The sequence below is a fragment of the Mandrillus leucophaeus genome, unplaced genomic scaffold (assembly GCF_000951045.1).
Source record: "Mandrillus leucophaeus isolate KB7577 unplaced genomic scaffold, Mleu.le_1.0 Scaffold26, whole genome shotgun sequence".
Taxonomy (NCBI): domain Eukaryota; kingdom Metazoa; phylum Chordata; class Mammalia; order Primates; family Cercopithecidae; genus Mandrillus; species Mandrillus leucophaeus.
Window position 1 is genome coordinate 762,049 of NW_012102698.1, and position 20,804 is coordinate 782,852.

The 20,804-nt window shown below is 55.2% G+C and overlaps 1 protein-coding gene across 1 annotated transcript in view; it reads right to left on the bottom strand.

Moving 5' to 3' along the window:
• SCUBE1 (signal peptide, CUB domain, EGF-like 1) overlaps nucleotides 1-20,804 on the bottom strand; it is a 146,016-nt gene that overhangs the window by 54,196 nt on the left and 71,016 nt on the right. The window contains exons 4-5 of the mRNA XM_011984062.1: nucleotides 7,025-7,150; nucleotides 2,548-2,664 (exon numbers count right to left, since the gene is read on the bottom strand). Of these exons, the coding sequence (XP_011839452.1) occupies nucleotides 2,548-2,664; nucleotides 7,025-7,150 (243 nt within the window). The remainder of the gene's footprint in view (nucleotides 1-2,547; nucleotides 2,665-7,024; nucleotides 7,151-20,804) is intronic.

Consider the following 20,804-nt stretch of genomic DNA (forward strand, 5'->3'; position numbering starts at 1 on the left):
GCAGCCTCGCCAAGGGGCTAATCCCAGGAACCTCCAAGGTCGGGGTGTTCAGGGCAAAGCAGAGAGGCAGCGAGGGCGGGGGCGGGGGTACGTGCAGGAAAGGAGGAATGACCACAAAGTGACCTGGGACACAGAGGGGACTCAGGGCCCATGGGCAAGCAGACAGAGGAGGAGGCTGAGGTCAGGGCAGACAGGACCTGTCTGCAGAGAGCCACAGAAGCAGAAAGCGCCACCATGGTGCTTTACGGTGCTTTACGGAGACACAAGTGATTACAGACCCCCGTGGCTCAGGCTGGAGAGGCAGGCACAGGACAAGGCACAGGACAAGGGGACAGGGCCACAAGGTCCGGTGATGGATGCACTGAGACAGCAGAGGCTCTGTCACAGGGATGTGAAGGGGTGTCAACACTCATGCAAAATTAAGAACAAAACATAGGAGATACACACACACACACACACACACACACACACACACAATGGATCCAATAGAATAGACAGAAAAACCACGGGATCGATTTGGGCAGCGCTGGTTGCCTGCTTGTCTATAGAGGACTAGGGCTAAACATTCAAGTGCTCAACAAGGGGATGCAAAGAGGGATCGCTTATTTTAGGAGCATGCAGGGGACAAGCGGCCCCGAGCGGGCCAGGGAGCATCCTGGCTATGCCAAGAGGCTTCCTGTGGAGGGGCAGGTGAGGTTAGCTGGGTTGATTTTCTTTGCTCAGAGGGAAATGTGTGGAGACATTCGTTCCCAAGGGGGACACGGATGAACAGTGGGCGAAGGCAGGTGAAGGCATCTCTTCCTGGCCAGGAGTGGAAGTAGCAGCAGCAGGGGCCGGGTAAGGAAGGTGATTTCTAATGAGAGGGGAGGGAAGGTGGGGCTGGGGAAGTTACTTTAGAAAGGAGATCCAAGCAGGGGCCTTCACATGCAGTAGACATCGAAAAATAAAAAAGGAAGAAAGGATGATTCGGTGGACGAGACAAGATGTGTTAGACAAAGGCTGGGTGTGTCTGGCCCGGCAGCTCTTTGCACTGCCCCTGTGGCCGCAGAGTCGGCTCCAGCAGAGGTAGCAAACCCTGCGGGAGACCTCGAGCAGACGAGACAGGAGGGAGGCTGGGTGGCCTGGGAGAGTCCCAGGCCGGACAGTGGAGGGAGAGAGGCAGGAGGAGAGGAGGTTCTAGATGGGATCAGGCTGCAATAGAGACACTGGTTTGAGACCGGGTTTGGCTTTTAATTCTTTTTCAATTGGTTGGTTGGTTTGGTTTGGCTTTTGGCTCTGAAAATAATTAATGAACGTCAGTTATCAGACAAGACAGGCAATCAGGGACCATCACCAGAAAAGCAAGATAAATGAGATAAAAATGAAATATAAAATGGTTGTCTGAAAGAAGAGACCACACAGAGGAAGGGAGAGCCACCGCAGGCAGCAGAACCCGTGATGACAGCCCCGGACTACAGAGGTGACAGCCTGGCACCCGCCCAGGCCCTGCTCCCTGAGACCCAAGGGAGTAGCGTCCTGGGGGACAGAGCGGGGGGGCACACCCTGGCCTCATGGGCTTCTGTCTGCCGACCAATCCTTTCCTGTCCCCTGAGTCTCCCTCAAGAAGTATCTTCCAGATTGACAATAAGAAATGGGGCCTAAAAAAATAACTGACTTGTGTTGGGTTTCTAAAGTTTGCCAGCACAGGGAGGGTTGAACTCTGGCACCAACTTTGAAACTCCACCCTTTCTCAGTTAAAAAATTTGCTGTTATTTTTAAACGGGAGAAAAAAAACCTACTAGTGATTATGGCATGAAATAATCACAAATATTCAAGCTTCCTCTTGGAAATAGGGACCAGGAGGAAGGAGGTGACGGAGACTCAGATCAAGACCCCATCTGACAGGTGAGAGACAGGCTGGGGCAGCGGCGGGAAGAGCGGACTTCAGGTTGGGGAGAAAGGCCAGCAGGGGCCCGGCAGCTCGGAGAGACCAGCAGTGAAAACGCCACACCCACGCAGGGCCCACACTGTCCACCTCCCCTGGAGTTTAGTCAGTGACCACTGAAAGCAGAGTTCTGAGGAAACCTCTCGGTTTTCCAGACGGCCGTGGGCAGCTCCCATGACTAACGTGGCTGTGTGCAGTTTACCCGAATCTGGCTGTTTTCTGTACCAGGGAAGGAAACACCTGGGTTTCTGAACAGAAGGTCTTAGGTGTGTACACCTCCCTTCTCCCCACACACCCACACCCCCTGCCTGGGGCCACCCCTCACTTCCAGGACGAGGACGTGCAGAACCCCCGCTTGCTAGGGAACCCACGTCAGGCGTCGCCAGGGAACACAAAGCAGAAGAGCCTAGTCCTGGGGGCTGCGGGCCCAGAGAAGCCTCCCCAGAAAGCTTCCCCAGGGGGGCCGGCCATCCCCACCATTGCCATGGGCTTGCCTTTCCTTGTTTCCCTGAAGCTTCCTTCCAGGGAACCCGGATGTGGCAGGGTGCTGGCCCTGCTGGTGCACGCATGGGGGGTGGGGGCGGGGGGTGCAAGGGTGGTGTGCGGCAGAGGTGCCTACTTACCGATGCACGTGCGACCGTCTGAGTGGAGGGCGTACTTCTGGTGGCAGCCACACATGGGGCCTGTGTCTGTGTCCTCACAGCTGTGCTGGCAGCCTCCGTTTCCATAGTTACAGGTTACTAGTTAGGCCCAAAGTGTACACACGTGTGTATAAACAGAACAACAAAAACGATTAGTTTGTCGGTGTTGGCTGCTTCCTTCAGGGTTTGGGGCAACTGAGGCCTAAGAGCATCAGTGGGTAGGGTCATGAGGCTCGCCGGGCAATGGGTGTGCATTTCCCTGCACTTCAGCCCCTCCAGGGACCAGGCCTGGAGTCACTCACTGCCTAGAGCTGAACTGGGGTGGGACAGAATGGACTTGGGGTTGTCTAGGCTTTGATGAGAGCAGGCACAGAGCTGGTGCGCTCAGATGGCGGTAGATGAAGACAGCTTCATCCTTCCCAGGCTGCAGGGCCCTTTACAGCCGCCTGTCTCGATGGGGCAAATGTTTGTCAATGCCAGGACGTACTTGTTAAGCTGTCGGGGGAGCGACACGGCGGCCCGTGGTTCCAGGTGACGCTCATTTCCTTAGTTCTGGCAGAGCTTTCCTTCCTCTGTCTGTCTTGGAGCGTGTGGATGTCTCCACGGACGTCCCCTCTCAGAGTCCCAGGGGCCATCTCAAACTCTATCCCCTCAAAGCCCTAATCCTCCGGGAGCTCGGCAATGTCCGAACAGACAGACTCATGCAAATTAATGTCATCTAAGGTACCGTTTTGAAAATCACCTAAATAATAACCACGTTCCACTGTTTTCAATGGCTGTGGCCTGGAGGATCTGGTGCCTTTCAGCCCAGAATCTCAACATGTTTCACATCAGCAATCTGGGTTGGCTGAAAAGGGGGCAGAACAAAAAGGAGTCTGAAGTAGATAAAACTACAAATTCAAGTTTATTTACACACATGGTCCGTTTCCAGGGTGAGAGGGATCTCTAGAGGGGAGCAAGGTGACCCAGGTGCTCCCCAGGGGGTGTAGGGCCCCTGCCTTGCGATGCTGGCGAGACAGCTGCATGCCCATCACCTGAACGCAAATGCGCACGAGGACCTCAGTATGGGGCGTGTTCTTGGATACTTTAACCATCTGTCCAGAATTCAAGCTACACTCTAATTTATTATGCAAAACCCTAGTGATCAAATATGCAAAAATAAATCCCAGACCAAGTATGATTAGAGGGGGGCAAAAACCCCAAATCCTGAGAGTTTGAATAAATTCTATTCTATTAGGTTGACCCCTGAGCACAGCTGGTACCAGAGGGAGGTCAGTTGGTGGCAACTCCCAGAGAAGGATCTCAAACATTTCAGAACTGACTTCTCAGCTCATCTCCTTCACAAAGACCGATGCAGAGCCTTCCTGCCCACCTGTCCTGAGTGACGGGGCGCCTCAACCTTGGACACGTGCCGTCTCCACAGCGGGTGAGGAGGATGTCAAGAAAATGGCTTGATATGGGGACAGGTGTCTGCTCAGTGCCTCAGATGCTGTCCTCTGTAACCAGAGGCTCTAAGTGGCTGCTCCTTCTTCCATAGGGAGCTGAGGACCATCCAGAGGAGGGAACTGAGGACCATCCAGAGGAGGGAGCTGACTTCTGGGGGAAAATTTCAGGGACCTGAAAAATGCTTCCAGAAACACAACTGGGCTTCCAGCACGAAGCCCTCCAGCCCCTTCTCCTCAGGAGTGACTCTTCTCCGGGGTGGAGCTGACACCCTGGATGAGGGCTCAACTTTCATCTCTCAACGGCTTGTCTCAATGGCCAGGAAGGAACCCAGGGAAGCCAGCGATTCCGGGAGGTTGCAGCTCCGCGCAGATCTCAGGCGATGGGGAGAGATCCAGGTGGAGCCCACTTCGGGCTGGACGTCGTGTGCCTTTCTAGGACCCAGGAGATTCCTGTTTCAGAGTGGGCAGGGGTGCAGCTGGGGAGAAGGCTGTTCTTTTTGAGCTCCAGGCTCCTGGAGACAGGCTGTTCCCCAAAAGTGACTCTAATGAGGATGGAGGCCTGTCTGAGGCAACTCGAGGGGGATGCAGGCTCCGGGGCCCTTGTTCCCTCCACATAGTCATCTGTGCATCTCACAGACCCCCAAGGGTCAAGCCTTCAAGTACTGGAGAGTCTATGGCTTATACACAGAGATGTCTGAGCTCAAGTTCTGGTGAGACAGACAGAAGGATGGAGAAAACCTCCTCTGGCCCTGGCCCTGGAGTGGGTCCTGGGCTCTGGATGGATGACAGCTTGGTTCAGAGCCCTGCAGTCCTCTTGAGCCACGGAGGCTGGTTGGTTAAGCCAGGCCTCAGCCCCCAACCCAGCTTGAGATCTGGAATTTCCTGGAATGCAAGTGACTTCAAGGACTAGAGCGAATGCCTCAGAGCTAACTTTACACCAGCCTTGCGTCACGAACCTCACAGAAGCAGCCAAAGCTGGGCTGGCTGGGCAGCCGCCTGTGCAGGCCCTTCACGGGAGGCCTCAGGTCCCAGAAGTCACATCAGGCTCTCCATACCTTGGTGATATTCAGCCGCCCACAGAGAGGGTGGGACTGCTGTTTCTCAAGCCAGCACATATTCCAGGCAAGGGCTGAGCCCTTCCCTGGCGGGGGCAGCTGGAGTGAAGGTTGTGGGGGGCGTCCTAGCTGCTCACGGGGCCCTGCCTAGTCCCTGACCTCTCACACCAGGCTGGCGCTCAGAAGATGCTCTCTGAGCAAACTCCTCCTCCTTGTAGTGCTTGTACTATGGGGTCAGGGAGCAAGCTGGCCCCGGCCAGGATGCCTGCAGCCTCTCCCTGGCACTGGGCTCTCGGCCTGTCTTCTGCCTAAGGGAATGCACTGTCCTTCTGGCCAGGGCTATCCACAAGCCTGCTGACTCCATGCATTTTTGACCTTGGCCTTTCTCGTGAGGAAACTCAGATCACACAACAGGGGGACTGGGAAAGCTGGAGTCAGCATCTTCTGTTCTGAGGTGGCCGGGGGCAGAATACTTCTCTGCAGCTAAAGGAATCCATCTGGTGTGGAGAGGGGGCCTGGCTGGAGCCCTGGGGCCGGAGGCTGGCACTTCCAGTTGAGACTGCCCCTTTTGGTCCTGCCCTGGGTGACAGTATATAGGCTTATCTTGGCCATCCCACAGGAAAGAGCCAGGAACACACAGAAAGGTGGTCTGCCTCTGGGGCCATACCTGGGACAGAAGGAAGCACCTCCACTTTGGAGAATGGATTAATCACATCTGGTGTTCGTGGGTCCCCAGGGTCTTGGTGACTGTTCTAGGAGACCATGAGTTGGGAAGGGTGTGGCAAGGCACCCACAGGAGAGCTGATGACAACTAAGAGGATCAGTGACTGTGGACGATGGACCAACAAGGGCCAGCTGTCCTCTCCACAGAACGGTGGGTGGAAGAACGGTCATTTTCTTTATGACAGCGGGGCCACCTAGGGTGAGGACCACCTTCTCTGTTGGGAGTTGGAACTGGACACTTCTCCCTAACATTTTTCTGCATTAGAAAATGGGCTTGAAATGAGGCACTTGTCTCTGGCCAGAGATGAAAAGTGCTCCCAGCAGTCTCCTTTGGCTCTTTGTAAAAAAGGGCAAATGTGACATCACTTTGGCTATCCCTGGTGCCCTCATCTTCCACGAGGAGAGGCCCATCCCACCATCTCCCCACGAAGCTGTGGGCAGGATGCTCTGGCTCCCAAGCTTCTGAGTTCAGCCACTGTTCTGCTTGGTTTCCTGGCTCCTACTCCTACTGGGGGACGGGGTGACCGCATTAAGAGGCTGGACTACACGTGGGCCCTGTAGGCAGACCACCAAGCAGATCCTGAAATGGTGTCTTTGGCCAGAGGCCTCATTCAGCCCAGATCTCCCAGAGTATCACCATCGGCAGGCAGCCTTGCAGGGGTCAGATTGTGAGTTCTGATCTTTAAATTTTATTTGACAGATGCGGTCTTGCTATGTTGTCCAAGCTGGACTCAAAGTCGGGCTGGAGTGATCCTCCGGCTTCTGCCTCCCAAGAAGCTGGGACTATAGGTGTGCAGAGTTCTGATCTTCGGTCCCGGAAAAATGGTCAGCACAGCCCAGAATGGTGCCACTTCTGAACCACACTCTTTTCCTTCTTTGTACTACTCATACCAGGGGCTTCCCAGGCCCATCGAGAAACCTGGTCCTGTAGACCTCTGTGCCACGGCCCCACTATTCCTGCAGCAGACCTTAGGCTCAGGGGCTGCCATAAGATCCAGCCCAGCTCCTGGGGCTACACTGGTGGTGTCATGCTTGGTGCGGAAAACCCCAAGGCTAGGGTTCACAACCCTTTTCCCTCATGCCCTGTCAGGCCCCTTCCGCAGGCCCTGCCCTTCTCTCCACCCCATGGGGCTGGGGACCCTCCCTGGCCAAAGTCCAGCAGACTGGACAGACCCTCCAGAAAGCAATGGCAGGAGACGCATGGGATGTTTGACCCATTTGTCTCCATCTACCTACGTGTGCAGTCCTTCTGGTTTTGGGCAAGGTCAAAGCCGGGCCTGCAGTCGCAGGCCACCCCACCTTTGGGCGTCTCCCGGCAGATGTGGGCACAGCCATGGTCTTTGTTCATGCAGTTCATACCCTCTGGGAAGAGAGACAGACAAGAGACGGGTTGGGGACCAGGCAGAGAGCGATAGAGAACATTTCAGGCTGAAAGGGGATAGCCAGTGATATGTAACAATCAAACGGGCTGTCATTGCATGTATCATGCACACACACGCACATGTGCACACACACGTATGCGTGTGTGCAGCAGCCATCTACATGGATATCCCTTAGGGAGAAAGCAAGAGCACGGTGCCTGGGTCTAGATTCAGGCTTTGCTCTGTGGGTTGCACTGTAAATGGTACCTCGTGACCCACAGAGACCAAGCTCTTGCTCTAGGGCAGATTGCGGGGCGTGGTCTGAGGAACTACTTTTGTGTCAGGGTGATTTGCTCCCCTCTCCTGAGCCACCCATGGTTCTAGGGTACCCCCACCCGCCCAGCAGACTGGATCTCCCCTCTCTGTCTGCCTGCAGTGGCTCATACCCCCTTCCGTTGACCTCAGTTGATGTTTATCTTCCTGGTGATTTGTGAGGCGTTTCCAGAATTTATGAGGTCAGGGGTCAAGTGAGAGGTTGTAGGTCACAAGTCCATCAAGAGGCCAAGGCAGATGAAAGGGAAGAGCCTCTGTTTGCTACCCCACCGGCTCTGTGACCTGCCTTCCACCTCCACCCACAGGAAGCTCAGGCAGGAGCTAAGCCGGCTCGGGGAGCGGCAGTGAAGGCTGCGGACGGCGAACACGCACAGGGCGACCTCCTTCCCCCGGGACACACTGGCCTCTTGTTCCAGAGGAGGACTGGCTCAATCCTGACCCCGTCCACTTTAAATACAGGTATGCAGCAACACAGAATAGATTTAAAAACACAAACACCCTGCTAGTTGTAATAAAGATAAAAACGTCTGAAGTTAAAAGTCAAACAAACAAACGGAAACGAGGAAGCCTGCATTTTGCCCAGCACGGTGACTCCTGGTTTCACCTAATTTTGTGACTCATATTTCCTCACCTCGAGTTTCTCACTAATCAATCCAATCATTGGAATGACGCAGAGTCTAACTAAGCAACGAGTGAACAACGGAAAGCGCTGTCATGCTGCTGCCCCGCAGAGAAGCTGCGAGTTCACACGGAAACACCCTTTCTGCCAGCTCGATTCCAAAAGAGCATCAGCGCCTGAGTCGCACAGATAGTGGCGTGCGGTCAACGCTTAACAGCCAGCGGGGGTGGAGGCTGATCTGCAGTATTTACCAATGTATGTGGGATAAATACGCCAGCCATGGCTCATTTCAAAGTACCAGGGAGATGTCGCCGAGGGTAGAGCTGGGAACAAATGTGCACAGTTAGCTCTCGCAAGCTGAGACCAGCCAGCCATAGCACGTCTCTTTCTTAGAAAGGTCGTTGTAAAGTCAGGCAGATGTAGGTGTGAATCTGGCTTCCTTCCTGGCTGTGGCCTCGGAGACAACTGCTTCGCTTTTCTGAGCCTAATCTTAGAATGGGCGCGATCACCTCTGTCTCATGGAGGAGCTGTGCAAATTAAATCCAGTTACAGACAGGAAATGCCAGGCAATAAGAGATGAGGTCTGTCTGTGGGGGCATTGACTCCTGAGGCCAGTGTCTCTCCTGCAGGTCTGGAGACAGCGTGGCTCCTCCCTGGGGCCTGGCTGGACCAGGCGGCCCCTCCTGAGAGGCGGCTCTTGGTAGAGAAACCTTCTCAGACTACTGAGACATGTTCAGTCCCTCATCAGGTCTTCTGGGAGCCTCCTGCCCTGGCCAGGGTTTGGCCAGTGGGTGGTGGCCAGCAAGCCATCTCCCTGACCATCACTGACAGCTGCTGTCAGCGGTGGGCTGAGTCCAGCCCCCCTCACTCCCTGTTCATTTGGCTTCCATGGCTCCCTGCTGTTCCAGCTTCTTTCCAGCTGCACACACTCCACGGTTCGCCATCCCACAATGCCTGCTCAGCAGCCCTCGAGGGTGCCCCATCTCCCCTTGCTGCTCCTTCCTCCTGGACCGGACACCCTCTCCTATCTTCCATAAACTAAATCCTAGGCCTCCCTCAAACTCCACCAGTTCCGCAAAGCCTCCTGGCTCCTGCCTTCTACTCCCCGTGTCTCCCCATGCCACCACCCATGTGACATCCTAGGGCTGTCCTATGGCCGGCACAGGCGATCAATGCTGTGAGCAGATCTGTGCTCTCTTCCTGAGCTGGGAAGAGCCTACGGGCCCTTGTTTGGCTCAGGATTACAGACGATGAAGAAAGGGAGATTGAATTTCCCTTCCCAGCCAAAGAATCACAATTTACAAGAAGCCTTGCTAATCATCACCAACCATACATTTGTCACTGGGGAGCTGATGCGTGCCGGAGCCCCGGGTAATGGAATATTAAACTCTAGAGGTCATTCAGTTTTCTCCCTCGTCGTGGACTTGCCATTAAGTGATCTTTCTTCTTAAGACTCCAGAGACTTTAACACTGAGCCAAGATGTTGTTGTTTTCTTGGTGAAGGACACTTTGGGGATGTAATCTTGCATGACTATGGACTGTGGTAACCCACAGTCAATAAGACGCTAAGTAACAGAATCGAAGAGCTGGGAAGGGTGAGCCCCAGGTCCTATCTGTAGTCAGCTGGTCTCAAAGGTCTCTACTTTGCCTCTCAACAACTTGGGGAAGCGGGTGGAGCACTTCATCTCCCACCTAAAGACCCTGAGGTGGAGTTCAGGTCCTGTGATTAGCCATCCTCACTCAACACCCCAAGAAAGGCCCCCTGCACGCTGCCTCTCACCCAGCACCCCCAGCATGGGAGCCCCCACTGGCTCCGCAACGGAGGGCAAGGGACAGGCCGGTGATTGTTAGTGGGACTGGCTTCAGGACCTCTTTACATTCCTGACAATTATAAAGGAGGCCAAATCGCTTTGATGGACAGGTTTATGTGTTACAGCTATCAAGACTGGCTAGATATCACAGAGAGAAATTTACATTTACTCATTAGCTTATTTAAAAACAAGACAAAAAACATATTACATGTGGGCTGGGCGTGGTGGCTCACGCCTGTAATCCCAGCACTTTGGGAGGGTGAGGCAGGGGGATCACCTGAGGTCAGGAATTCGAGACTAGCCTGGCCAACATGGTAAAACCCCATCTCTACTAAAAATACAAAAATTAGCCAGGTATAGTGGTGCACGCCTGTAATCCCAGCTACTCAGGAGGCTGAGGCGGGACTGCTTGAACTCAGGAGGCAGAGGCTGCAGTGAGCTGAGATCGCGCCATTGCACTGCAGCCTGGGCGGCAGAGTGAGACTGTCTCAAAAAAAAAAAAAAAAAAAAAAAAAAAAAAAAAAAAAAAAAAAGAAAAAAAAAAAAGAAAAAAAGTATCACATGTTAGCACAACCCATATATTTGTATTGAAAACTATATTTTCCAGAACGGGGTGCCCTGAGATGCAGCAGTCAGGCCCGCACGAGCCAGGCTCACCTGCTGCGTGGTGAGGCTGTGGTCAGGCTGGAGTCTGCTCAGCTTGAGTGCTTCTGGGGCGCCTCCTCCCTGAGAAGGGTGGTCGGGGGAGCATCACTATCGCATTTCAAAATGACCCTACAACCACTGCAAGGATGGCTGCTACTGCCTGGCCTGGGGGCTGGCTGTGGCTTCCCAGGTGCTCATCAGCGACCGTCAGCTGCATCGCTTTCACCTCCACGCGGGGGCAACACTGGCTTCTGGAGGCCACAAGCAGATAGGCTCTGTGGCTGGAGAACCACAGAGGGTCAGGGTTGGACCCCTGCCTGCAGCCCATCTTGTCTATCCATCCTACAGAGACAGAAAATGAGCCCCTGAGGCGGGAAATGAGTGTTCCAGCACATATAGCAGGGCTGGAACCTGGGCCACTGGGCTCCCAGCCTAAGCTCTCCTGCCTTGGGGTCACTTGGCTACACCTGTGGCACCCAGACGGCTGACAGGGAGCAGACGTTTCCTAGGCGGAACAGGATTGGGAACGTGGTGCAGAGTGGGCGACTACATGGTGCCTGTTACTGGCCACTGTTTCCAGACTTAGGAGCCCAGCGAAATCCAAGGCCAGTTCAGATGCTGCGTCCCCTGAAGCTCTCGGAGCAGCCTCTCCACGAAGCGCACACCCTGGCTCCACTTTTGACCTTCCACAGCCATCACTGGCAGGCCCTGAGGTGAGGACGGAGCCTCAGCTCCCCTGCGGCACAGGATGTCCATTTTCTCAGCTGTGAAATGGGGATGTAATAATCTTTGCCCCTGAGGGTTGCTGGGAAGCTCAAACAAGGTAACGATATCAAGGGAGGCACAGGGAGGGTCTGGGTAGAGCAAGGCTGCTGCGACAGCACTCCTATCTGCCCTTGCTTCATTCTGCCTCGTCGGAAATCAGAATAGTTGCTTCCGTCACACTCTTTCCTGCCAACCGTGGGTAACCGGATGGGGAGACCTGAGCTTTATTATTTTCAGTATCACAAGTACCCAGCACAGGGCCTGGCAGAGGGTTAGGGATCTGCAAACAGTGGGTGAAAGGAAAGGGAAGAATGAGTGGGGAAAGAGAGGGGAGAATGGAGAGAGGAGGGAGCAAGGTAGGAAGAAGAAATAAAGCCCCCTATTTCGGAACAGATGAAGCCTGTTGTCTGTTATTTTAGGAGGCAAGGCTAGAATTTTGAAAACGTTCTTGCGGCATCCCTAGTTGCGTGTGCTAGAAACACAGTGCTTTGGATGCCTGATGTGGGAAATTCGCAGCACATGTTAAAGGCTCTGAAAAGTCCCGCGGTCACTGTGGAACAGTCCCTTCCTCCTCACTTAACACAGCGTCCTAGACAGGAAGAGGCCCCAGCACTAGCAGGATCTAAGGATGGCCCATTCTAGTTCCTCACCTGACAGACAAAGCACAGCGACTCAGGGACCAGGGTGGCAGGCTGGGGCAGGGATAGGGCACTGGCCCCACCCGCTGGAGCACCTGTGGTATCCTCTGTGCCTCTGAACCTCAGAGACAGAACAGGTGGCATGCCCTCCTTGCCCTCTCCCAGAGGGGCTGTCTGAGGGCAGTGAGCTATCGGGAAGGAATGCCAACTCATCCCCTCCCTCCTGCAGGTGGTATTTCTGGATGGCGGCCGGGGCCATGAGGGCCAAGTCGAGATTTGAAGGGGAAAAGGTGAACCCTGAGGCATGCGAGGTGCTTGGTTCCAAGCCCTTCTGCTCTAGGGATGGGCCTGGACTCCAGATGGGAAAGGAATCTGTGGGTCTGTGACTCTACCCGCTCTGCCGTGACCTGGGAAGGACTCCCCTGGGCCTCCTCCAGCTCCCCTGAGCCAGTCAGGCCCATGCAGCCAGCGGCAGCTGCAGGCTGAGTCCACTGATGCCAGCCTGTGAGCTCTTCCAGAGCAGGGGCCGAGCCCACTCAGGCTCAACCCCAAGCGCCAGGCCCAGAGCAGACTTCTGTGAGCCTGAGGGCTGGAAGGGCCCCAGCTCAAAAACTCCATCCTCCTGTGGCTCCCTGATTTGTGTCACGTCTGCTCTTGGGAGCCATAGGACAGCTCCCTTGACCTAGATAAGGGGAGAACCAGGGAGAGGCAAGTTCAGCAGAGAGCCCTGCTGGTCTCCCCTTCTTGATGGGAAGTGAGATAGAATTTCAGAGTCATTCCCAGAAATCCTGGTCTTCAGAGGCCTGATGCCCGTCAGGCCAGGCGGCCCGCCAGGTCGAATCTAATCTGATCCAACCATCCAAATCCAATTATATGCTGCAAACTCAGACCAAGTGTCTCCTTGGTGCCCAAGATGGGCCAGGGAGCAAGGAGAGGACAGATGCTCTGCTGCCACAATGCCGGGTCCACATTCAGGCGGCCACTTGCTGCGTGACCCCGGGCCAGCCCTTTACCCCTTCACCCCGAACCTCGGTTTCCACCTATGTGGAGCTGGACAATAGCAGCACCTGCCTCCCGGAGTGTGCTAAATGTGCAGTCCCAGTGTCTGGGTGAGTGAGGTGCTGGCTAAGCGCACAGATAGGCTGTTGTGGGACTTTGTCCTGGCCAGAAGGAAGCCACAGGGGAGTTGTCAGTAGGGGAGCGACACGCTTGTGTTTCAGATCTCTGGAGGCTGTGTGGAAGATGCCCTGGAGGGCCAGGACTGCAGGCCAGGACAGGGGAGAGGCTGTTGCTATCACTCTGAAAGGGACAGAGTCTGGTGGAAGGGCAGTGGTGATGGGGACTGGGAGGAGGGCTGGATCGGACACATTTAAGAGAGCTGCTTCTGAGTTTTCTGGAAGACGTGATGTATGAACTTGAGCCCTGACTATACTTTCATTCACTTGGACCCTCACAAGCCTGAGGAGCGGGCATCACCCTGCCCACCTTCCAGACAAGCAGACGGAGGTTGGGACAGCATGGGGGAAGATGTGCCCCGGGCTGTGTCTTCTTCTCCAAGTGCCCGGTGCTTCCTCCCGATGGACCCTCCCCCAGGTCGCCATCTCCTCTGGACTCTGACAGGCCCCGGCAGCCCTTCCCCACTGGGGCCTATCTTCCCCCAAGGCCTTTGGTCATTCTTGGGTACTCCACTAGGGTTTTCGCGGAGAGAAACGATGGCGCGGTCTGCCTGGCCCTGAGCCAGCGCGTACATCACATCCTCTGCAATGCAAAGTTCACGGATGCATCTCAAGCAGGGCCGCGCGGCCCAGTGTGTTTGTACTTAGGAGCGGGGCCTTTCTTGCCGCCACGGCCGGATAACAAAGCTGGAATGTGTGCCTCCTGAGGGTCGTTGCTATGGCGACTTCATCAATAACATCATTTTCTGCATCCATGTCCCTTAAATACATGGGAAGGGACGGCAAGCTGGGAACGGCAGAGCAGGGAGAAAAGAACAATCACCTTGCTCCGCCCTTCCCCCTCAACTTGGGAGGAAGGGATTTTCCTCCCTTTGCCTCATCAATAGAAAATTATGGAGCCAAGAAAGAGGCTGGAGCCTTGGGGGTGGCAGTGGGAGGCGGCGGCTGCCTTCCCCAACCCTGACTCCGCAAGCTGTCCAAGCCATGCAGGGAAAAACAAACACGAGCTCCCACCAACGTTGAAGGGGGGCTGAAGGAAACCGGGGGGAGGTGGTGCCCAGGGGGAAGGGTGCAGAACAGCTGTAGGGTCCGGGCTGGTGGGAGAGATGACGATGGCAACAGTGCAGCCTCCCGCGTTCATCGGAGCTGCCTGTGCGCCAGGCCTGCCACAAACCAGACTCCTTACCTCACAGATTCCCCGAAAAGCCCATGAGGGGCTGTGCACAGGCTGAGCATCCCTCATCCAAAAATCCAGAATCTGAAAGGCTCCAAAACCCAAAGCTTTTTGGGCATTGCCATGATGCCACAGGTGGAGAATTCTACACGTAAGTACTTCACACAAACTTTGTTTTATGAACAAAATTATTGAAACGCCATGTAGAATTGCCTTCAGGCTATGTGTACAAGAAGTACATAAAACAAACGTGTTCCATCTTTAGACTTGGGTCGATCCACAAGATACTTCATTATGTACCTGCAAATGTCCCCACATGTGAAAAAATCCAACACTAGAAACACTTCTGGTCCCTAGCATTTTGGATGAAGGATGCTCAACCTCTATTACGTCCACTTAACAGATGAGAACACTGAGCGCACAGAGGTTAGTGACTGAGGTAAGGTGAGGGGGCTGAACCCAGCAAACAGAGCTGGAGCCGCAACACTGTCTCGCCAAGGTAATCTCCAACGACAGCTTCTCCAGGGTGCCGATTCTGATCCTGCCCTGCCAGTCTCCTCAGATCCACGGAGAACCCCCCGTGGGCTGGGAACATACCCTGCGGAGCCAGGGCCTGGCAGAGACAGAGAAGCCTTTACAACATCACCCAGCAAGGTAAGTAGCTTTATCCCCACGTAACAGAAGCTCTTCAGAGAAGTGAAGCGATTTGCCCGTGGTCACTGATGAGGACATGGGAGGCAGGTAGAGGCGAAACTGAAACCCGGGTCTGTCTGACTTGAAGACCTGCCCTTCTCCAGTGGCAGAGGGAACTTTCTAGTGCATAAATCTGACTGTGTCTTCCTACTGTAAACAAAACAAGCAAAACAAACAAACGAAAAAACTCTTCGATGCCCCGGCACCCAGTGCCCAAAGGGTTAGGCTGAAAGTTCTCAGTATGGCACTGAAGGTCCTCCCTGACCCCCACCACCTGCCTCTCCAGCTTGCTCATCCTTCCTCGAGCCCTTGGCGAGGGGCAGCCTGGTGGCCGCCCTGCACAACCCGCCCTCCCTTCCCACCCTGAGGCCTTTGAGAAGGTGCTTTCCTCTGCTTGGGACATGCTCTCGCCCTCCTCTGAATGGCCACTTCCGGCTAGTTACTTGAGATGCTATTTCTGTGTCACCTCTTCCAGGAAACCCTCCTTGTTTTCACCCTCTCCACAAGTGCCTAGGTTGGATTGGGGCCGTGCCTGGGACTCCCCCGCCCCCTCCTTGCTCATAGCACCCACCACACTAATTGTAGCTGTTACACATTGTCTTCCTCCCTTTAGATGGGGGATTCTCAAAAGGACAGGGCCCACATCTGAGCTACCTCTCTGCCCTCGTCCTCTGCACAATGCCTAACACCCAGTGAACGCACAGGAACCGTCTGATGAACCCAGGCTCACTGGTAAGCGGCCTGGGCTCAGTTACTCTGGATTTGGACTGTGTCAGAACAGGGGCCAACTCTCAGACAACAGCGGTATACTTGTCTGCAGGCCCAGACCTGGCTGCTGGTCTGGCTCCCCCTTGATCCCCTAATTACATGCTAACAGCATCTGCCCCTGGAGCGGCACACAGAGCCTCTCACTGTGCGGCCTCGGCTTCAGTAGAAACACAAGGCTTTGCCTCCCACCCTGTATCCCCCAGATTACATCCTCTGGGGCAAATCTAGGCCTGCCGGGCACCAACAGCTGGCTGCCCCAGACTAGAACCCGCAGCTAACCCTGAGCCTAGCCAACCCCAGACAGCATCCCTAGGGGGAGTCCCCTCTGGGAGATGCGAGTGACCAAAGACTGTGGGCTTCTACTTACCCAGAGCTCCCCTGTGTCAGGCCCCACAATAGGCTCGTTGCAAACCTCACTAACTGAACATCTCAATGACCAAGTGCCAGGTACAACCAGCGCTTACCTGATAGGTGAGGATGCTGAGGCTTCGAGAGATTAAGAGACTTCCTGCCCCAGGTCTTCTACCTTGTGTGAGGGAGTAGGGAGCTGATGCCCTGGTGGCCACTCCACTGGCAAAGCCCAAAGTGGTTCTAGCCCCTCCAATAAGTGCTCACCTCACACCTCATCAGCCCTGGTACCCACTTGGCAGCCTTGATGGCCCTCAAGGGAATTCTGCTCCTCTCGTCCTCCTCCTCACTGCCCCCTCTGCTTTGGCCAATATGCCATATTGGATGTAGGGGAAAGAGTTTATCCCCCAGACCCTCTTGGGGTCCTGGGTCCCAGCTGGGTGTGTGACCCAGCAAAGAGGCTGGCCCACTCTGTCTGGTCCCCTTCCCACCCACTCCACACACTTGCAGCACCGTCTCTTCTACTCTGACACCAACCCTGGGCCCTCCTCCAGGGTTCAAAGGCCCCTGCCAGGGCCCCAGAGGACTAGTCGTCTTGGGTGTGCACAGCCTTGGCTCAGCACTCACCACCCAGCTGGTCCAGCCACAAGAGCCCACACCTTGTAGTATCTGGCTCCCAACACCTTCCACGTTCATCTGCTCGCATGCTTATGTGCTCCTTCATTCCACAAGTATTTAGGGAGTGTCTCCTTGGTTTCCAGCCCCAGGACTCCAGGCAGGCGCAGGCCTTTCTACCAACCAGCCAGCTCCTTGTCTGTGCCTCCTCCTGATCTGCTCTCCTAGAGGCCGGACCACAGTGAAGTCCGAATGGGTGCCCAATAAACCCCTGCAGGGTGGTTGGTTGATGAGCTTGCCGGGCACGGACATGGGGCACAGCTCCAAGAGAAATTGTCCTGCTTTGTGTTTACATGCAAGCAAAAACCAGAATGGATTGGTTTTCTGGAAAGCCAGAACTGGAAGGGGCCTTGGAGCGCATCTAGGTGAAGCCTCTCCATTTCCATGAGGAGGATGAAGCCCATGAGACAGTGACTGTCCTGGGTCACGCGGCAGTGACTTGCCCTGGTCACGCAGCTGTCAGTGCAGAGTCCATATGCAGCCTCCCACTTTCAGTCAAGCTCAGCGCTCTTTCTGGCACATCAGGAGATGGGTGACAAGGACTGTTGCCCTTGATCTTTCCACTCACGCATTCCTTCACTCCTGCAATTGACAAACCTTTGCTAAACATCACCTGTGTGCAGGCCCTGGGCTGAGACCGAGAGGGAAGGGTGTCCAACCCCACACGCTCATTCTCAGTTTGAGGCCAAGTCACTGCCATGTGGTTCACCAACAGGCATGCCCTGTGTACACAGATGGACGGACAGACAGAGCTGGGACTGTGATTGGCTCCCGGCATGCTTCTCAGAAAGCAGGATGGACGTCAGCCTCCCTTCAGCACCCCCTCCCCACCCCAGGGCCTTGACTAGTCCTGGCACCAGGAACCCCCAGAAAGCTGCCTCTGTGATATGGGAGGTGGTTCTGTCTCTGACAGTTGGGAGGACCACGAAACATTTGCAGAGCCACAGAAAGCTCTATGGGCCGGGCAACACTGAGGTGGGGCAGGTTGATTCAACAGCTCTGATTTGCATCCCAATCCCAGTTCTTTCTAAGGCATGTGGTTTTAGAACCTGTTGTGGCCTAATTTATAAAATGGGGAGACTAAAACCCTCTTTTTTTTTTTTTGAGACAGGGTCTCACTCTGCCGCCCAGGCTGGAGTGCAGTGGTATAATCAAATCACAGCTCACTGTAGCCTTGAACTCCAGGGCTCAAGCAATCCTCCTGCCTCAGGCTCTGGAGTAGCTGTGACTACAGGTGTGTGCTACCACACCTGACTAATTTCTGTATTTTGTGTAGAGATGGGGTTTCACCATGTTGCCCAGGGTGGTTTCGAACTCCTGGGCTCAAGTGATCCTCCCACCTCGGCCTCCCAAAGTGCTGGGATTACAGGTGTGAGCCACCACGCCCCGCTTAAAACTTTCTTTCGTAAGAGTGTTCAAGGGCAGTAAAGAGGTGATGGGCTCCAGCTCAGATCCCTCAAGCTGCGGCGGGTGCTCTGTAAGGCGGGCCCCCTCTCGCTCCCCTGCACGCTGGCTTGTTACCTGGAGACCCCGCCCTGCCTAGTTTCTTCCCCCTTCCTCTCCCTTGATTCCTGAAATTTCCCAGGCTGGCCACTAGGTGCCACCACAATCAAGTTTTTCTGCCCCCACAGACCCGGGGTCTTGCACCAGAGAAGGCCTGGTCGAGAGACTCACTCACCCCCGGAGCTTCTACTCCTCCAAGGCCCGGGAGGCTGGAGGTGTCCTTCTTTCCTCCCTCGGGTTGCCAGGTTTAGCAAATAAAAATACGGGACGCCCCATTCAATCTGAATTTCAGATGGACAACCAATACCTCCTGTGTATAAGCATGTTCAAAAGTTGCATGGCTCATACTTGTAATAAAAAAATTACTTGTTTATATGAAATCCCAGTTTAAATTGGCACTCTGTATTTCATGTGGCAACCCTGCCCTGCCCTCCACAGGGACCCTAAAGGAAGCCATGGCGGACGGACAGGCTGTCTGGTGCCACCCTTAGCCGTATAGCTCCTACCACCAGAGAACTCAGGCAGGTGCCCTGGCCATGGCCTGCCATGAAGGGGGAAAAGGTCTGTTTTTCCTTTCCAGCAGGTGATGAGATGGAGGGTGCCCAGGCATGGGGGCCAAGGTGGCAGCATCCCAAAAGTGTTCCCACAGCAGCCCTGGGAACCCTGAAGGAGACGGTGGTAAGGGCACTGTGGACACACGAACAGGAGAATCTATAAGGATGTGAGCAGTGACTGTCTACCACTGTCCACCCACATGTTGTGGAAAGGAGCGGGGGCTGCAGAGCCAGAGCCCGGGGCTGTCACAAGCAGTGGCGCTCGCTTCCCCTCCCTCAGCTGTGCATGAGGGGCAGCAGCGGGTACTTCTCATGGCCCTTCAAGGACGAAAGGGGCTCAGGGACTCAGGGCACAGTAGGTACGTTCGGATCATCGGCAGGTACAGCCACTTTGGGGACATAAGCCAATTCCCGCCATTGACTCAAACTTTAAAATAGTCTGCTGACTTGTTGCTGCACTCAACAGCCAAATGTGTGGGTGCTCTGTGATGTGCCCCGGGGCACAGGAGTCAGGCGCTCTCTGATGTGCCCTGGGGCACAGGAGTCGAGGCTGGGCAGCAGGAGGGAAAGGTGTTCTGGAGCAGGAACCAGCTCACGCAGAGGCCTGGGGAGTGAGGCTGGGGGTCTCTGCGCTTCTGACAGACAAACTGGGGCTGTCCTGCTGGAGAGGCCTCATGGAGAGAAGCTGGCAGAACTGCAAGCTGACCAGCTGCAGAAGGGAGCAAGGCGGGACGGCAGTGCAGCACCCAGCAAACCACGACGCGCCGGGCAGCCCTCTCCCGGGCAGCGGGCTGAGCACACCGCTCTGCACCAGGGGTGAGAAGGCACTTTGTGAACTGATGGTGCACACACTTCGGGCATGACTCCCTCACGAGATGGTCTCGTCCCCTCTGCACTCCCATGCGGCATGTTTCCTCTGCACCCTGCCCTGTGTGAGGCGTGAGAAACATAAGGATGACTTAAACACATCCCTGCCCTTCTCGGGAGCTCACGGACTGGTCCTGCAGTAGAGGGCTGACCCATTTCAAACGCATGAGCGCGAGTCAAGAGGAAGACACACACACCTGCCTAAGAGTCAGAGACAGCTTCAGAGAGGAGGTGAAAGTGCGCTGGGTTTTGATGGATGACTAAGAGTTCTCCAGGAAGTAGGGGGGGTGGAACAGGAAATGGCAGTAAAAGCAGAGGATGACACACACCAAGGTTGTAATCAGTAAAGGGCACGTGTGCCATAACAGGGAGAAGAGCAGGCAGATGGGGAGGAACCAGGAGAGAGGAACTGGACTGTGGGAGGCCTTCGGAGGCAGGAAGGCAACAGTGCCTGATAATGGAGGAACTTGGGGGAGAAAGCGCCCGGGCTGCAGGATGCAGGAGGGAAGGGGGATGACGCAGAGGTAGGGATCCCAATTAGAAACCACAGCCTTTGAAGAAGGCAGGGCAGCAAGGGTGAGCAAGCTGGCTGGGTTTGGGAGGTGAGTAGAGCTCAGACGCAGGATCTGGTCACACTGGGATGTGGGAGCCACACAGGGGAAGGATCAAGGCAGCACCCCAATGCTGGTGCCCCACTGATAGGGGACGCTCAGGGAAGCACAGGTCTGGGAGGATGGGAAGATGCTGCGTTTGGTTTTGAGCAGGTGAGAATGCTGTAGCTGGGGTCCCCGTTGAGGGGACAGTTGGCACTGGGGTCAGAGCTGGAGAAGTGGCCACTGCTGGTCAGCAAGGAGACTCAAGAAGCTTGGGGGAGAGCTAGGAGAGGGCTGAGGCCAAGGAGGAGCCAGGGTCGGGGGCTGAGGAGGAAGGAAAGAAGCCCCATGGGATGTACATGCTGAAAGAGTCCGGTGACACAATCAAGCAGCCACCAGCTGGGGGACAAAAACCCACCTGGCTGGCCTCAGACGGGTGACGACGCCCTGGGGAATGCTGCGGCCAGGGGTAGCCAGGCAGACATCCCACCAGG